This window comes from Lissotriton vulgaris, chromosome 8, assembly GCF_964263255.1.
Source record: "Lissotriton vulgaris chromosome 8, aLisVul1.2, whole genome shotgun sequence".
Classification (NCBI taxonomy): Eukaryota; Metazoa; Chordata; class Amphibia; order Caudata; family Salamandridae; genus Lissotriton; species Lissotriton vulgaris.
In genome coordinates this window covers 711,790,168-711,809,880 of record NC_141696.1, presented here as the reverse complement: position 1 = coordinate 711,809,880, position 19,713 = coordinate 711,790,168, and the positions used below count along the sequence as shown (strand labels likewise).

Below are 19,713 nucleotides of genomic sequence, written 5' to 3'. Positions count from 1 at the left end.
TTTGTCAAACACTCGACGTGTGGATGCAGTGGGTATAGCTCTAACATTCGGACTAGGTCACACCCATATATCAAAGGTATTATAACAAGGTCGTATTGCTTCAAGGCGGCTCAAAATGGAGGGAAGATCTGTCTAATGATTTCCATAACTTCTTATTGGATGGACACCACGTAGAAGACTGTAATGCCTGATTCGTGGCACCTCTTAGGAAAGACAGCCATTCCTGCCAAATCATCTCCTCGTCAGACGTCTTGGCGCCTGAATGACGAGATTTTAAGCGATGCTCAACACAGATCCACAATACAAGCTGCCATTGAATCTTACCTGCAAATTAATAAAGAAGGGGACACATCTGATCTTATTAGATGGGATGCCATGAAAAGTACAATACGGGGAGTTTGTATCAAGATTAGGTCTGCCATGAACAAAAATTATAACGCGAAATTGGAATCCCTAGAAAGTGAAATTGGAGATCTTGAAAGTAAGCACCTAAGGCTAAGAGACGATATGACTCTCTATGCCCTGGCAAATAAAAAATATGAATACAATAAATTAGTAAGTGAAAGGGCGGGAGTTTGGCTGGATAAAGGTAGGAGATTTAAAATTTGTGAATCTAATAAAGCGGGGAAGAGTCTCGCTTCATATTTGAAATTTAAAGTACAAAAGAACTGTATTAACATCCTTAAAGACGCCTCAGGGAACTCACATTCTGAGCCAGACAAGATAGCTGAGGTATTTAGGGTGTTCTATGAGGACCTTTATGCAAAAAATACAAAGGTGGAAGAAGATAAAATTAAGAATTATTTGGATGAGTGTGACCTTCCAAGGTTGACTGCTGAGGATCAGGTTGGTCTAAATGGCCCAATTAGTGCTCAAGAAGTGGAAACTGCGATAAAAAAATTGAAATCAGGGAAGGCACCAGGCCCGGATGGCTTTACAGCTAAATTCTATAAAACATTCCCCACTATATTAACTGGGCCCTTGCTAAACCTATTCCAAGAAATAAATAGCTCTGGTGAAGTGAAAGGTACTATGGCGGAGGCAACAATTGCAGTACTTCCTAAGGAAGGGAAAGACCCATCGCTCCCAAAAAACTACAGGCCAATTTCGCTAATTAATATTGACTGTAAGATCCTAGCTATGATACTTTCTGCACGTCTTCAAACGGTGCTCCCACAACTAGTCCATCCATCTCAAGCGGGCTTTCTAAAGCATAGGTTGTCCAGTGATAACACACGGATTTTGGCACATGTGTTGGAGAAAACTAAACTTCTAGAAACCCCTACAGTGGCAATAACGTTAGATGCCGAAAAAGCCTTCGATAAGGTTGATTGGGCCTATCTCGAAGCAGTTCTCAATAAATTTAACTTGGGGGAAACATTTACACGGCTAGTAATGTCTCTTTATTATTGCCCCTCGGCACGAGTCAGGGCGGGTGGATCGTTTTCATCCTCCTTTTGCTTAAAGCAAGGTACGAGGCAGGGGTGCCCTCTATCACCCTCGTTATTTTTATTGGCAATCGAACCGTTCTTACATCATATAAGGGAAGATCCTAAAATTGCAGGTATACCGTTTGGAGTCTGCACGGTCAAATTGACAGCGTATGCAGATGACGTGCTTGTCCTATCTGAAAGGGCGGATGAGGCAGTGTCTGCACTCATGTCGGACATTGATGACTTCTCGAAGGTATCGGGCTACAAGCTCAATAAAGACAAGACGGAGGTCAAACTGCTGAACAATATAGGTGACAAGGGGATCTTGGGGGATTCTGGTCTTACATGGCAGCCCAAATGCTTTAAGTACCTGGGGTTGGACTTCGATAAGGATTTAGTGTCCACTCTAAAAATAAATGAAGATTCGACTTTGGAAAAAATATCTACTCTCCTAGAGAGTTGGTCCCCGAAATTTCTCTCTTGGTGGGGCAGGGCTGAAACTCTCAAAATGATGTCGACCCCCTTAGTTAACTACCTGGCCAGTATGCTCCCTATGACGTTCTCTAATAACTTTGTCTCGAAAGTAGACCAGCTGTTTGGTAACTTCCTGTGGCGGGGTAAGAAAGCCAGGATATCTCTAAAGAAACTACAATTGGCGAAAGATAAAGGCGGCCTGGGTCTGCCATCGTTCAGGAACTACCAGACAGCTTTTCTTTGTAAGCAAGGTGCTCAATGGTTAATAAAATCACCAACTTACACTCCTGTGTGGATTGACATTGAGAGATCAATAGTGGGCAATGCTCCTCTTGAGTCTTTAATCACCATGGATCTGTCACACCTGCCTCACTCCAGATATATAATGTTAAATACCAGAAGGGCCCTACTCAGACTCGACCAAACGCACAAAACTAAATTGACATTTTCTAAATCATCATGTATGTCATTATGGAGAAACCCCTACCTTAAACACGCGGGTGTGGAACTTTTCTGGGAGTCATGGTCTGGAAAAGGTATTAATCTGGCCGGAGATTTGTATGACAATAGCGAACCAATCCCGTTCTCAAGCTTACAGATGAAATTTGACCTACCCCCGATAGACTTCTATAATTTCCTAAAAGTCAAGGCGACACTAACCAGCCGTAACTTCTCACCCTACACTCCATGGCTGATAACACATCTCCCACGCATTATGCACACAGGTCACTTCGTTTCCAAGGTGTATAAACTGTTGCTACCGTTGCCCAGTAAATCTCAAAGAGCTGTGGAAGCGAAATGGGAAGCGGAACCAAACACCACAGGAATAGAGTTGGATTGGGAATTGATTCATAAGTCAGCACTTGCCCATAAAGTATCACCCATCCTATTCCAGACAAAGTATATGCTCATAAATAGGTCATTTTGGACTCCGGAAAAGCTATTTAAATGTAAATTACGTGACTCTCCAGAGTGCTGGAATTGCCAATCAGGGACTGGTGATCTTCCTCACATGCTATTCAACTGTCCCCTACTGAGAGAATATTGGGATAAAATATTTGTATGCATTCATCATGTATTTAAGATAAAGCCAATGGAGGAATTTGTATATGTTATTCTAGGGGGGCTGGAACCGCGATTGGCAAATGAGCAAGATCGCCAACTTTTGGACTTAATGTTGACATTGGCATGTAAGGTGAGAGGGCCTATTCCAACCCGAAATCCAGTTTGCGTGTTTGGCATCAAGTTTGTCTGGCTAACCCAGACTCTTGGGAGTGATTACACTGCCTAGCAGGAGGTCAGAATTCTGTCTTGGCAGTTGCAGGCGTGGGAAAGAGTAGGGCTGGTCAGCCAGAACACAGTGAGCTTTGACCGGGGAGCTGTGACCTGACCTGACCTCGTCAGAGCCGGTCGCTCCACCCGCCGCCGCGTGGCTCCTCCAGAGTGCACCGGTGTCCCCGCTGCTGTCTCCTGTCCGCCGCTGCCCCCAGGGCTCAGGTGTCCCTGGCTGTGCTTTTTTGTGATTCTTCCCGTTTTTTTGTGCCTCGCTGCTGCCTGTTGTGCTGTGTTTTTTTCACTGCCGTGTTTTTCTTTTAATTATTGTGCCCACTATTGTGCTCACTGTGTGATCGTCGTGCCCTGTATTTCCCAGTCTTGTGCCTCCCTGCCGCCTGTTTTCCCGCTGTTCTCCCCGCTCCCTGCTGCTGCTCCCCCGCGGCCCCGCCCCCCTTCTTTGTTCTGTATCACCGCCCCCTCCTAGCCGCCACCCCGCTCCCGCCTCCCAGATGCTCCTCCCTCCCTCCCTCCCACTTCGCCATAAATGGCGACCGCGCGTACGCGCAGCGGTCACGCGCAGCGGGCGCGCCAAAGGCAAGCCCGTCTGCGCCCGTCCGCGCCTGGACCGCCCACAGCGCCAGGACCCCTGGCCCCCACCGACGCAAAACGACCCGACAAACCTACGACGCTCCCGCCCTCAACGCACTCAATACCGGCCGGGGCCCACCTGCTGCCGAGCTGCCCCAAAACGTTTCCACGGACCCTTCACCTGCACAACCTGCAAGTTCACCTGCCTCCGAACAGGCACCGCACCCGCCAAGCCAAACTCCAGCAGCGACCTCAAGTGCATCCTGCTCAACACCCGCTCCGTCCACAGACACGCCGTCGAACTCTGGAACCTGCTCGACACAACCTCACCAGACGTCCCCTTCCTCACTGAAATATGGATGAACGCCTCCTCAGCCCCCGACATCGCCATTGCCATCCCGGATGGATACAAGATCATCAGTAGGGACCGCGTCAACCAGACCGGAGGAGGAATCGCCATCGTGCACAAGAACACCATCCGCATCACGACCGACGCCGACGACACCTTCACCGCCGCCGAACACCTCCACTTCCAGATTCACACCAACCCAAAGACGACCCTCAGAGGCACCCTCATATACAGACCCCCGGGACCATGCGCACAATTCAGCGAAGACATCAGAGACTTCATCAGCTCACACGCCCTCCCCTCCGCCGACTACATCCTCCTAGGGGACCTCAACTTCCACCTGGAGAACAACAAAGACCGCAACACCGCCGCCCTGCTGGACAACCTCGCCAACCTCGGACTCAAGCAACTGGTCAACACCCCCACCCACTACGCCGGCCACACACTTGATCCCGTCTTCTCATCCAGCAAGCACATCGCCTTCAGCCACTCCACCGGACTTCACTGGACCGACCACAGCTGCGTCCACTTCAGCTTCAGAAAAACCACCACCCACCACCACCCGCAACAGATCCCTCACAGAAGCTGGAGCAAGATCACCGCCGACCAGCTCACCACCTCCCTCAGCCAAAACCCACCGGCCAGCACACCGGACCCCAACGAAGCAGGCCGCAACTTCACGCAGTGGCTGACCGCCTGCGCCGACGACCTCGCACCACTGAAGTACCCTCCCAGCAGACCCAGAAGCAAGAAGGCCCCCTGGTTCACCGACGAACTCAAGGACTCCAAGAAGACCTGCCGCACCCTCGAGAAAGCCTGGCTCCTCGACCGGACCACTAACAACATGACCGCCCTCAAACACGCGACCCGCAAACACCACCAGCTCATCCGCACCACCAAGAAGAAATCACTAAAGGATCGACTGGACAACAACGCCCACGACAGCAAGGAACTCTTCAACATCGTCAAGGAGTTCTCCAATTCCAGCACCGGCAACATCAACATCACCCCTTCACAAGATCTCTGCGACTCCCTCGCCTAATTCTTCCACCGCAAGATTGCCGACATCCACAACAGCTTCGGCGCACCATCCACGCACCCAACCGTTGAGCCAACGCACCCCACCGCCACCCTCCGCACCTGGACCACGGTGACCACTGAAGACACAGCCCGCGCGATGAACACCATCCACTACGGATCCCCGACTGACCCCTGCCCCCACCACATCTTCAACCATCGCACCCCAAGTCCGAGACGTCATCAACACCTCCTTCGACACCGCCACCTTCCCGGAGAGCTGGAAGCACGCCGAGCTCAGCGCCCTACTGAAGAAACCAACAGCGGACCCCACCGATCTCAAAAACTTCCGCCCCATCTCGCTCCTCCCTTTTCCTGCCAAAGTCATAGAGAAGATCGCCAACAGACAACTTGCCGCCTTCCTCGAGACGAATGGATCCCTCGAACCCTCGCAGTCTGGTTTCAGAGCCAACCACAGCACCGAGACCGCCCTCATTGCAGCCACCGACGACATCCGAGCCCTGCTCGACAACGGAGAAACAGCGGCACTCATCCTCCTGGACCTCTCCGCAGCGTTCGACACTGTCTGCCACCGCACCCTAGTCCAACACCTCAACAACACTGGCATCCAAGAGAAGGCACTGAAGTGGATCATCTCGTTCCTCGCCGGAAGAACACAGAGAGTCCGCCTCCCCCTGTTTCGATCCGAAGCCACTGAAGTCATCTGCGGCGTACCACAAGGATCATCACTCAGCCCCACCCTCTTCATGTCTACATGAGACCTCTCGCCACCATCGCACGCCAACACAACCTCAATATCATCTCCTACGCCAACGACACCCAGCTGATCCTCTCCCTCACCAGAGACCCCGACACTGCCAGAACCAGCCTCCACGAAGGGATGAAAGACGTCGCCGAGTGGATGAAGAACAGCCGCCTGAAACTGAACTCAGACAAGACAGAAGTCCTCATCCTGGGACCATCACCCTACGCCTGGGATGACTCCTGGTGGCCCCCAGCCCTGGGCACCGCCCCCAAGCCTACAGACCACGCACGCAACCTGGGATTCATCCTGGACTCCTCCCTCTCGATGACCAGACAAGTCAACGCCGTCTCCTCTTCATGCTTTCACACCCTCCGCATGCTCCGCAAGATCTTCCGATGGATCCCGACCGAAACCAGGAAGACGGTCACCCAGGCCCTCGTCACCAGCCAACTGGATTACGGAAACGCCCTCTACGCCGGAACCACAGCCAAGCTACAGAAAAGACTCCAACGCATCCAGAACGCCTCCGCCCGACTCATCCTGGACATCCCCCGATGCAACCACATCTCCGGCCACCTGAGGGACCTGCACTGGCTCCCCGTCAACAAGAGGATCACGTTCAGGCTCCTCACCCACGCACACAAGTCTCTCCACGACCTGGGCCCCAAGTACCTCAACGACCGCCTGACCTTCCACACACCCACCCGCCAGCTACGGTCTGCTAGCCTCGCCCTTGCCGCCGTACCACGCATCCGAAGAGCCACCGCTGGAGACAGATCCTTCTCCTATCTGGCGGCCAAGACATGGAACTCCCTCCCCAGCCACCTCAGGCTGACCCAGGACCACCTCTCCTTCAGGAAGTAACTGAAGACCTGGCTGTTCGAGCAGTAGCGAACCCCTTCCCCAAGCGCCTTGAGACCCTTCCGGGTGAGTAGCGCACTATACAAGTGTCATGATTGATTGAAGCTGGGGCAACAGATAGGCAACCTCTAAGGTCGCCACTTGGGTGCATGCCACATCACCACCGGCACGAGATTTGTGTCAGGGGTGAGAAGGCATGTTGTTTGATACCAAACATGACATAATTTAAGTGGTACAATAGCAGAGCAGCCAATCTTGAAAGTGTCCGAATGGTAGCCCATGTTATCCAATGTACCGCTAACACTTATAGTAGTTTGCAATGGGAAACGCCATTATAGGGACATATAGGCTTGCACTTACATGTCCTCATCTTAAATATCCTGCACCTGGCCTCCTGGGATGAGGAGATCTACCTTAGGGGTGTGTGCAATATAGTAAAGTTAGTGCAGTTGACTGTGCCACACATGGCAAGGCCACAGTCAAGTTCCAGCAGTTTGCCCTGATCCTGCACTCTGCAATGGCAGTCCTGATATCAATAGTTTGCTTGGGTCACCCAGGATGGCACAAAACCATGCTGCAGCTCTGGGGACCCCTTTGTCACCTTTGCCCTATTGCCATATACAAAGCAGCCATAGAGGGTAAAATGCTTGACGGTTTGGGTTACCAATTCACATATAACAGTTTTGGGGAAAGAGCATCGGCATGTGTCTAGTTAGCAGGCGCCAGTGCACTGTCAGAGTCGAAAACCAGCATCTAGTAGTACAAATGGGGGCAGAAAGTGGGGGTCCACTGGAAAGAGCCCTATTTTCTTAAACTAAGATACAACAAACTGTCTACGGAACGTTATCTCCAGTCTCATCCACAACACCCAGGTAAGATTTGTACCAGGACATTAGCCCAGGAATCATTTAAGCACACTGACCATTGTTAAAACTAACCCATGTGAAATGATAGTAGTCTGCTTACATGTTGAGGTCTTTGACCGAGTAGAATGTGGCTTTCTTTTCAGGCCAGAGTGACAGGACATCAGCCAAAGTTAGTCTATAAAGTCAAATAGTTATACCCATACTCCACAGCACAACTTGACTGTGGAGGATTAGTCAGCATCGTTTAATGTCCATGGTGACGCCCATCGAGGCTGTTTACTCTCCTCACATCTATTTCTCTTGGATTTGGAACTAATCTCAGCTGCTATCAGGCAAAATCAATGCACTGAAAGTTTCCCAACTTCTTGTGCATGACCTAAACTCTTCCTCTATGCAGACAAAGTTTTACTTTTACAACTAGAGAACCTTGATTCCCCCGGTGAAGTATCTGATTAATACCTTATCTTCAAACTCAGGATATTAGATTAACAGGGGAGAAAATGGCCCTGCCACTGTCAAAAGGCACTACCGTGCTGCAATGGAAGGATACAGAGTCACATGTTGATTGTTTAATTTCAAATATTTGGGCAAATAGAGGTCTGGAAAAGATAATAGAGGACAACCTGGAACCCTAAATGATTAAACTGTCCAATGACTTTACCAGATGGTCAGACTTACAACTTTCCTGCTGGGGTAAATTCCAGAAGGATAGGATGACCGCCGGCACCCCTTGCTACATCTATATCTTAGGCATGATATCCCCACCAATCCCAACAAGCATACAATCGCATAAAGATTTAAAGAAGGGCAGGCAGAAAACCAAAACTTGCACCAACTAAATTAAGTGTGGCTACCCAATTGGAAAGTGTTTAAATACCAGATAAGGAACTGTATTGTTTAGCATACAACCTATCTCAACTGACATGTTGCACTCCACTGTGTCCCACACTGCTATATCTGGTCTGCTACAGAAATATTACACTGAAAGAACACCACTTTTGTGAAATCCTTTGGAACAGGAACTACACTTCACATGCTGGTATATGCCGGACTGTATCTGCAATGTGGGCAACATGGGACATAGCACTTAAAAAAAACACTCCTACCAATGCTTACACGCAGGAGCATCTATATGGCATAACACAGGCTTGCAAATCAATATACAAGATTGTTCTGTTGGTTGAACTGGCCAACTAAAGGCATCATGACTTAAATTAATTATTTACATAGAACTCTTTCAAAACTTTTGACAACTGCAGATTGGAGTCTGGATTACAACTTTGGTATTATCGGCAACCTATACACTGCATTAAGGGCTTATGGGGTGGATGCTATTCCACATGACATCTCACTTATATAATGAAATATAGACGAATGGGGGACTCTACAAGGGTGTAGTAGCCTGTAAAACACATTGCTGACAGATCGACTGACAAAGTCAACTGAAAAGAGCCTACGCAGATACTCGAAGACACAATTATCCTTAGATTACTCTGATGAAGAGTGATCCTTGCTAAATGGCCACACAGAAGTTTATTTTATGTTATAATGGTATGTTATAGTTTATTTGTAACACTCTTTTACGCATATACTTCTTGGCATCTTAGGAAGACACAATCTTAAAACCTAACAGTGACCAAGAGAAAGGCCTGCAAGATACTTAATAATTAAAGAACAAGTTACTTACCTTCGGTAACGATATATCTGGAAGAAGCAGTAGTTAGTATTAGATTCCTTACCTTAGAATATCCCCAAGCGTCAGACTGGATCCAGAAACTTTTGCATAGCAGTACCCCTGCGCGTCGGTAGGCGTCGTCTGCGGCTCCGCGTCCGTTGTCGGCGTCGTTTGCGCCAGGATGACGTCGCCGGAGTACTTAGACGCCGTCCTCGCGCGCTGACGTCAGTTTTTATACACAGCTTTTCCGCGCCAGAAACGCAGAGCCATGATAAAAACCAACACTGATGCCATGAAACTAGGGCCCTGAAAGGGGATGACCTTAACCCTAGATATCGGTTCGCAAAACGGGGAGGATGGGTGGGTCGGTAAGGAATCTAATAGTAACTACTGTTTCTTCCAGATATATCGTTACCGAAGGTAAGTAACTTGTTCATCTGAAAGAAACAGGTTAGTATTAAATTCCTTACCTAGAATATATACCCCAGCAATACCAACCCTGGTGGTGGGTCTGCAAACCAATAATCACACCAGAAAGTCCTGGAGGACGGAACGGCCAAAGAAGCCATCCCTCCGGACTTGACTGTCCAGGCAGTAGTGTCTTGCAAACGTGTGCAGCGAGGCCCACATAGCTGCCTGACAAATGTCCTGCAAGGGGACACCCCGGCCCAGGGCAGTAGTAGCCGCCGTGGCCCGAGTGGAATGGGCCCTCAGCCCAACAGGAGGTTCCTTCCTAGCCAAGGACTAGCATGCCTTGATACACAACACAACCCACCGAGAGATGGGCCGCTTGTGTACCGCCCGTCCCTTCTTAGCGCCCACGTAACCAACAAAGAGTTGGTCATCCACCCGGAACTGGCGTGTGCGGTCCAGATAGAACGAGAGCGCACGTTTTGGGTCCAGACGGTGGAGCCGCTCTTCCTCCTATGAGGGATCCGGAGGCGGAAGGAAGGTGGGCAAGGTGATGGGCTGCCCGATGTGGAAGGCTGTGACAACCTTGGGCAGGAAAGAGGGTCTTGTCTGCAACACAACCTTGTCCGGATGGACAGAAAGGAAAGGAGGTTTGGAAGAAAGAGCCTGGAGCTCACTCACTCTCCTGGCAGAGGTGATGGCAACCAGGAAAGCAGTCTTCAGAGTAAGAAGGCGAAGAGGACAGTTATGAAGTGGCTCAAAGGGAGCGCACATCAGAAAGGTAAGAACAAGGTTCAAGTCCCACTGGGGCATCACAAATGGAACAGGGGGAAACATGTGTGTGATGCCCTTCAAAACCCTATTTACAATTGGGGACTTGAACAAAGATGGCTGATCAGGTAGCCTTAAAAAGGCTGAAAGGGCAGAAAGGTAGCCCTTGAGAGTGCCCAGAGCAGAGCCCTGCTGGGCAAGAGAAAGAAGGAACAGAAGAACCTCAGAAAGAGGGGCAGAGAGAGGATCCACAGCCTTTGCTGTGCACCATGCCACGAATCTGTTCCTCCTGCAGGCGTATACCGACTTTGTGGAGGGACGCCTGGCTGCCAGAATCACAGTACAGACTTCAGGAAGCAAGTCAAATGGCCTCACCTGTCGCCGCTCAATCTCCAAGCATGTAGGTGGAGACTGGACAGGGTCGGGTGGAACCGTCCCATGCTGCTGCGACAGAAGGTCCTCCTGAAGAGGCAGACAAACCGGGGGACCGACAGACATACTGAGTAGCTCGGGATACCAGTACCTTCGTGCCCAGTCAGGAGCCACAAGGATAACTTTGGCCCGGTTGCGCTTGATCTTCTTCAGCACTCCAGGCAGAAGTGGTATAGGCGGAAAGGCGTACAACAGACCGCAACTCCACTCGCGACGAAAAGCATCTCCGAGCGAGTGTCGCCTTGGAAATTCGAACGAGCAGAACTGATGACATTGTGCGTTCTCTTCTGTGGCGAATAGATCTAACCAAGGCTCTCCCCACTGCAGAAAGAGGCCTTGCGCCATATCCGAGTTCAGACGCCATTCGTGATCCATCATGCACCGCCGGCTGAGTTCGTTTGTTCTGGGGTTCAGAGAACCTGCAGGTGTTGAACCACCAAGGTCACGCCCTGATGTTCCAGCCACTGCCAGAGGCGCAGAGCCTCCTGGCAGAGGGTCCACAACCCCACCCGCCCTGTTTGTTGGAGTACCACATGGCAGTGGTGTTGTCCGTGAACACCTGCACTACGTTCCCCCAGACAGAGGGGAGGAATGCCTTCAGTGCTAGACGAATCGCCCTCAGCTCCAGAAGGTTGATATGGAGCCGGGACTCCGCCGAAGACCAGAGGCCTCTGATCTCCGCCTCTCCCATGTGGCCTCCCCAACCTAGGAGGGACGCATCTGTCACAACAACCTGCTCCGGTTGGGGTAAGGAGAGGGACCTGCCGCTGACCCAATCGCGGTCCGTGAGCCACCACTGCAGCTGTCTCGCAATGCCCTCCGAAATCAGGACATGGTCAGACAGGTTGCCCTGATGCTGGGCCCACTGAAACTTCAGGTCCCACTGCAGAGCCCGCATCCGCCACCAGGCGTGATGTACCAGAAGGATGCAGGAGGCCATCAGCCCCAGAAGCCGCAGCGTCAACCTGGCCAAGACTCGGGATAAAGGCTGAAAGATTGGAATCAGAGCCTGAATATCCCGAACGCGCTGTTTGGGAGGATAAACCAGAAATTGCGCAGAGTCGAGAACCGCTCAGAGGAGCTTCTGAGAGCGGCACAGGTGTAACTTCGGCACATTGATGGAAAACCCCAGCTGGTGCAGGAGGTCTTCTGTTGTCTGGAGGTGGCTGACGACTGTCTGGGGCGAGCCCGCCGTCAACAACCAGTCGTCGAGGTAGGGGAAGACTGAAACCCCTAACCTGAGCAGATGAGCTGCGACCACCGCCATCACCTTCGTGAACACCAGTAGGGCGCTGGTAAGGCCGAAGGGGAGCACAGTAAACTGAAAGTGCTCGTGGCCTACCGTGAACCGCAGGTAGCGCCGGTGGGCCGGCAGAACGGGAATGTGGAAATAAGCGTCCTACAAGTCCAACGTTCCCATCCAGTCTCCTGGGTCCAGGGCGGCCTAGACCTGAGCCAGTGTCAGCATCTTGAACTTCCCTTTCTGGAGGAAGCCGTTGATGTTCCGTAGGTCCAAGATAGGGCGTAGGCCCCCTTTGCCCTTCTTGGGTACCAGAAAGTAGTGGGAGTAACAACCACACCCTACTTCCGGCCCAGGAACGTGCTCGATGGCCCCCTTGGCCAAGAGGGCCGTAACTTCCTCTTGCAGAAGTTGCAAGTGGTCCCCGACACGCGATGGTATTGAGGTGGCATGGCTGGAGGGGTCGTCTCGAAGGGGACAGAGTAGCCCCTTCGGATGATTTGCAACACCCACCTGTCCGAAGTGACAGTGCGCCATTGGAAGTGGTGATGGCGAACCCTTCCCCCCACTGGCGTCACATGGGCCTGAAAGCACGGACTAGGAGGCTTTAGAGGCGGATGCTGCGGGGGAAGGTGTGGACTGGCCTCGCCATTGTCCCCAACCGCCGCCACGGCGGTTTCCACGGCCGCCACCGCGTTGGATGTTAGTCTGCGGTGCGTGGCTGGCAGCACGTGTGGGAGCACCCCTTCCTTGGCCACGAAAGGAGCGAAAGGCACCCGTTTGCTGGTGCGGGCCGAGAGGCCCAAGGACTTGGCCGTAGCCCTGGAGTCCTTAAAACGCTCAAGCGCATGGTCTGCCTTGTCGCCGAAAAGGCGACTGCCATGGAACGGCATGTCCATAAGAGTGTTCTGGACATTGGCCGAAAGGTTGGCGGACCTCAACCAGGAGTGGTGACGAATCGCCACTGTCGTTGCCATCGCTCTGCCCAGTGAGTCGGTGATATCCAGCCCACACCGGATAGAAAACCGTGCTGCATCTCGACCCTCCGCAAGAGCTTGGGTGAGTTTAGTCTGGACCTCCGCCGGACATTGTGGCAGCACATCCGCGACCGCGTCCCACAGAGAGTGGGTGTAGCGGCCCAAGTGGCACGCGGTGTTGACTGACCGCAGTCCCAAACTCAGGGAGGAGAATACTTTTTTACCGTATTGCTCGTACCTCTTGGATTCCCGATCGGGCGGGGCCGTCGGGAATGCGTTCTGGGAGGTGGAAGCCTGGATGACCAGGCTCTCGGGGTGGGGTGGGTGGACAGGAAGCAAGGGTCGCCCGGAGGCGGGCGGTGGCGTCTGGCCACGTTCCTATCTACAGGCTGACCTGTAGCGGGCTTGGACAGCGTGCTCAAAAGAACGTCTGACTAGGCCTCATTAAACGGCAGCAGAGGCTCAGGCGAGCTTGACTGCGGTTTAAGGACCTCAGTGAGGAGGTTAGTCCTCACGGCCGTGACGGGGAGTTCCAGGCCCAAGACCTTGGCCGCCCGCGTCAAGCACCACACTGTAGGCAGCCCCCTCCTCCCTAGCCACGGTGGGAGGGGAGACAAAACCAGTGTCTGGCGAGGTGTCCAGTCCACTGGCAGTCCCAATCTCACCGGTCCAGGCCTGCTGAGACTGAGACTCCTGTGTCAAAGGGTCCTCAGACCCCTCCCAATCCCCCTTGTCACCTATCTCCTGGTATGTAGGTTCAAAGGATGGGGCCGGTTTGTGGAAGTAAAAGTCTCCATACGATATCGAGAGTGGCGCCCAGCGGCACCGCTCCGGCACCGGAACTGAATCGAGAGCAGGATTGAGGACGGCGGGACCGGAGGCGACACCCTAGGGGCCGGCGCCAGTGAGGCCGTGAGGTCGACCGGCGACGACCCGGATCTGGAACCGGATCCAGTGAGGGCCTGCGGCACCGGGACCAAAGTCGTCGGCGGCGCCGGGGCCGAAGCACCCGACCCGCTAGGCCCCCAGCTGGGGCTGCTGGGCCCGAAGGCGCCACGGAACCCGGCGGAGGAGGGAGAGACCTCATGGCCATGAGGTACCGCTCGATCTCCTCTGGCGTCGCGTCATGCCTAGGGACCGGAAGGTATGGGGCAGGTAGCGACGCCCACGACTCCGTCCGAGCCGCGTGGGTGGTGTCACCCGAACCCCCAGCCGCGTCGCTCGAGCGTCGGAGTGAGTCGGAAGAGCGATGACGCCTTTCCGACCTCTCATGCCTCTTACCTGAGGATCTTGATCCCGAAGACCGATGCCGACTCTCGGAGCTATGAGGGCTCCGACCCCGCGACCTGTCCCTCGACCTCCTGTGGGACCGGGACCTCGAACTGCGCGGGCCGACTGCCAGAGCTCAAGTCGCTTGCGGGACGTCAGGGTCCGGCAGTCAGAGCAGGTTCGGTCGTCGTGGTCGAGGCCTAGACACTGAAGACACCGGCGATGCACTTGGAGCAGGGTTTGAACCCGGGCATCCCTACCGGCACCGTCGGAGTCAATCGACTCGAAAAATAGATCAAAAAGATCAAAGTTTTAGTCAAAAAATGACTAAAAGGGTATTACTTCTCCGGATCTGCGCTTAGCTGGCGTGGAAAAAAGAAGAACTGACGTCAGCGCACGAGGGCGGCGTCTAAGTACTCCAGCGACGTCATCCCGGCGCAAACGACGACGGATGCGGAGCCGCAGACAACCCCTACAGACGCGCAGGGGTACTACTATGCAAAAGTTTCCGAACCAGTCTGACGCCTGGGGATATTCGAAGGTAAGGAATCTAATACTAACCTGTTTCTTTCAGATACGCCATGTTGGGTGAAACAGGTGTCAGTCACGTTAAGGGATTGGGCTTCGCGGGCGTTGCGCTACCCAAGAGAACTCATCAATAGGGTATGACTATCGAAGGATCAGGGGCCTGCCAACTATATCTGGTCGTAAGGTTGTGTCCCATTGTGTGACGGATGAAGCAGAGGTAATTAATTTATTTTTAATAGTAGATGAATACAGAAAATGGTGCTCTTTTTTAAGCGACTCTCCAAGCTGCCTTTGATGAATTAGAGGCCAGCAGCTGAGCATACGGACAGCATGAGAAATTAAAAAACAGGATGAAATTTATTTAAAAAGCGGCATATGTTAACATATATTTATGGCATTATGCTAGTATTTACCAGTGAATGTATTGTTATGTAATATTTGACAGCTTAAATAGCTAAAGCACAACAGACACAAAAGTATGAGTGCCCGTCTATCAGTTAAGTAAATATGGAAATGTACAGTTTTTCAACTTCATTTAAACGCACAACACAAAATAAAAATGGATAAATACAAATAAAATGGGCAAAAAATAATTATGGATAAGTACAGATGGAAATCTTTAAAAAAATATACCATAAAACCGGGAGCCCGAAAAAAGATCTTGGCTTTTAAATTTAAGAGAAAATATGCTTAAATTTACATATTTTAAAAAAAATCTTAAAACTGGTATTGGATCCCACCTGAGCTGACAAAAGCTGGATTCACACAGACTCCTGTTAGAGATGTGGTGCTCCACAGTGTGGCCTGTAACATTTTTTATGGTGCTGCCCCTGCTAAATCAGTACTGGTGGGAGGCATGTTCACTCCACTCCTCCAGTGATCTAAGCCTCTGTCATACTTGCTGTTATACACAGCAAGAACAAAACTGGGGTAAGCGCCTCACACTGACTTTAACAAAAGCATAAATATCTATACTTTGTCATTGCAATCACATAGAATACCTATGGTGAATGAGTGGCTACGAGACGTGTTCTACATAGATTCCTATGAACATATATGTAGAATGCAGGATCTGGCATCTTTCTTTGAACAATTATGGGATCAATGACTATTGCTTACCACACAAAGAATGCAACAGATACACTTAGTTGAAGACCATTTTCAGGGTCACGTTGATTCTCCCAGTAGTAACAGCACGGCCTCATTATTCCTAGATAATCTATGAAAACAATTGACCACACTTGGTCAATCCCTAAATGTCCACCTCCTAATATTACACTAGATACTTCCTTTGCTAGCCTACCACACATACTTTAAAAATACGTTATTAAACAGCAACAAGCCATGCCTAGACTGGACTGCAAAGAGGGACAATCTCTATCTTACACATTGGCTTTTCATAACCAAGGACCATGAAAGTTCCACATCTCACTCAAAGTCCGACTGAGATAGCCTGAACCTGAATGTTTATAAAGAATAAACGTATGGGTGTCCAGAGTAATTCCAGCACACTGATAATTATTACCTGTAGTTGGTAAAACAATAGCTATGTCAACAATTCAATTGATGATTATACTTAGGAGAGCATGTGACCACCCTCCCTCGTTCCCTCGTGCCTCATCCTCTTCTGTTTCCCCCATCTCATCTCAACCACCTCCTTATTTTGACCTCTTTCGTAATTTTAGGACCCTTCTGCATGTTTTTGTAGTAATGCCCTAGGACATAGCAATTTCAGCAAACGTGCAGGCCTCTGTGTATCTGTAACCTTCTGTCGTAGGATTCAGAACAATCCCCATTTATTTAATCATGATTTTCTGTATTTCATATATTGCTCTGTACTTACATTCTAACACTTTAATTAGGAAGAAATACACCACATCAATGTTTGATTATTATGTGCTTGCGCTTTTTAAGGCAATACAAATATATTTTTTAAAAATCAATACATTTGCTGCAATCCTCAAGTCTGTGTGCTTCATTCCACGGTGCAAACTGCACATTTATTTTCATATTTTCAGCTAAAATATCCCCTGCGCCAGGTAGAGCAAGAGACAAACAGGTCAGTCGGCCTGAGGACAGATAAAACATGCTGCTAAACAGGAAATCGCATATTTTTGTCTTATAACATTATCACTACACGATTATAAATTTGCCCACAAATACTGAAAAAAGGCATGCAGCAGGGATGATTTGTGTAAATAAAAAAGATCTCCCTGTACCTATATCTTAATCGTATTACAAGTTACCTCATTGTTCCCTGGCATTTTGAAGGTACTTTGCCTTTGCCGCAGTCATAACATTTCTGCGGGCTTGCAATAATTCCCAATAAGGTATGGTTACTAGTTCCCAAATACGATAGTACGACATAGTGGTCCCATGAACCTTTAGTGACCAGTTCTCCAGCACGCTCTCCACCTACTCTGCACACCATATAAATGCGACACACCCGATTCAGGTGGAATTTTTAAGCCAAACGTGGATTTATTTTAACTGTCTCTCGCTTAAATTGCATCTGTTTCCATATAAGCCACTGGGGAAAATACGTTCCATCGATTATTATTTTTTCAAAATCTCTTTCCTGTTCTAATATGTAGGCATTTATTATCACCATCTTTAAACGTTTGGTTCTAGCATCTTCAGCATCACTTCCTGGGTACCAGTTCCTATTTCAAAACATGCGTCCCTCACTAGTCCAAATCCAAATCACGTGGCCTTCATTATTTCCTTGCTCCTTCTTTCTCACCTTCCATAAAGCATTCCCCCCCCCCCCCCCTCCCTCCCCTCTACAAACAGACACCCACCATTACCTGATGGGTCGCCCCAGCTAATATGCCATCTCCCTCTCCAAACAAGCGCCCCACCCCGAATTCGGCCCCCTTTTCACTCCCCTCTTTCCGCACACCTTGCTCAGGCTGGCCCGTCTGTCTTGCCTCGGACGTCCGCAAACAGGCTGCAGGTCAAGGCGCGGGCGCATGGTTGTGTCCCGTAGCTGTATCCCGACCACCCGCCGCTCTCTCACCCGGATCATTGTACGTTTTTTGTCCGCAGAAGGACGGCAAACGCACGGCACAGTCCGGGGGCATAAGCAGCGCACGCCCCTCCTCTGAACAGGAAGGTTCTCGCGCTGCACCGACTCGGCGATCTATTTCCAACGGGCACTGTCTTCATTCGCACCGTATTTTACACCGTGTACGGCGCGTCACAGCAGCAGCCATGACAAAGCCAGGCAACCTAATCACTGCATATTGAGCAGACGCATCCCTTTAGACATTGGGGACCCAGGGACGTTGTAAGTAGTTAAGGTATAGTGACGGTTTAAAACGTGCCACCTCGCACTCTGCAGTCTTGAGTTTTGCCACGGGCGAACGTAATATAGAATAGCAAGTGTCAGTTATAGGACGTCAGTGCGCGTGGCTCAGGGGCTCTCATAATTGGTTTAAATACCCATGGCATGTAACATACATGCCAACATCTTACAGCAGGCTTGTGGGAGGTTTAAAAACAAGCGTTGGAAATACAATAGGTCTCGCATTTGTTGGAGTTTGAGCTATTGGCATTGCAAATGGCAATGTGTGTTTTACTTATGTGTAAAAGAGTATGTATGTATGTCGTGTTTTGCGCAATGTTGATTTTCCTAGTAATTTATGACGGAAAGTTAATTTTATTAAAGACACGGAGGCGAGTATTATGCTTTCTAATCTTGCATTAATTACAATAGCAGCCAAGAAAAGCACAAACAACTACAGTTCCCAGGGGGCCAAGCAAACGGCTGACCAGTGGGAACTAATAGAATCAACAACAGGAACCAATGGAAGAGCAGTCCCAAGTATAACAATAGCTCTGACTGCGAACAGCCCTCTTTTCGTCGGTAAGCAGACTAGATAACGTCCATAAACAGAGGGAAAATGGAATAAACGATGCAAAATGCTAAAGTCCAAGCAAAGAGGTTTTGACCACAATCCAGCAGTGACATCCTTGAAGCAGGAGAGAGGATCGAGGAATCGCTGATGGGCGAAGGAACATCACGTAGAAGAACAGAATTCTGATGCAGACCATGGTCCCCATCAGGAAGAAGCGAGAGGCAGAGCTGGAGTCGCTGTAGGGAGGGATTAAAAACACATATTAAAAGGTGTTGCGGTGGGATAATACTCGCCTCTGTGTCTTTAATAAAATTGAGACTTTCCGTCATAAATTACAAGGAAAATTAAAATTTTATGGCAAGACCGGAGGCTCATATTATGCTTGTTTAACCACATGCATGCGGTGCATTTTCCCGCTGTGTGCTGGAGATGCATGATCTCCATTGTTCATGACGAGCTCAGCTCGTCATAAGCACACGACCAGTGTACTGCATGACGAGCTGAGCTCGTCATGAGCATGGAAGGGGTTAAAGCATATCAACAACCAAAGAAGCAGCATTAATAACTGTTTTACAATAAAACATTCAGAATACATTGTATTGGACCAATTGGCTGATCTCAGAATGTCCTCCAATCTGCAGCCGGCCCAAAAAGCTTTTGAAGCCTGGCTCCTGTGGTGAAATAGGCCCCAAAGAACGAAACGTCGATGCCAGCCAGGGACATAACCCAGTGAACCCAATGGGCAAGAGTAGCAGAAGAAACAGGATTATGAGGTTTGCGGAAAGAAATGAGAAGCTGAGAATCCGAGGACGTACTGAGATCAAGAGTTCGATGTTCGTACATTTTGAGGCATTGACCCACACACAATTTAGGTTGGGAAGGGAAATAGGAATAAAAAACAGTTCAAATTTGTTTTTGTAC

General features: G+C 50.2%; 1 protein-coding gene across 2 annotated transcripts in view; it reads right to left on the bottom strand.

Moving 5' to 3' along the window:
• UPF3A (UPF3A regulator of nonsense mediated mRNA decay) overlaps positions 1-18,116 on the bottom strand; it is a 596,178-nt gene extending 578,062 nt beyond the window's left edge. For both annotated transcript variants that reach the window (XM_086934582.1, XM_086934583.1), the window contains exon 1: positions 17,835-18,116. In XM_086934582.1, coding sequence (XP_086790708.1) covers positions 17,835-17,960 — 126 coding nt within the window. In that variant the 5' untranslated portion in view covers positions 17,961-18,116. The remainder of the gene's footprint in view (positions 1-17,834) is intronic.
• Between the last annotated feature and the right edge of the window lie 1,597 nt (positions 18,117-19,713).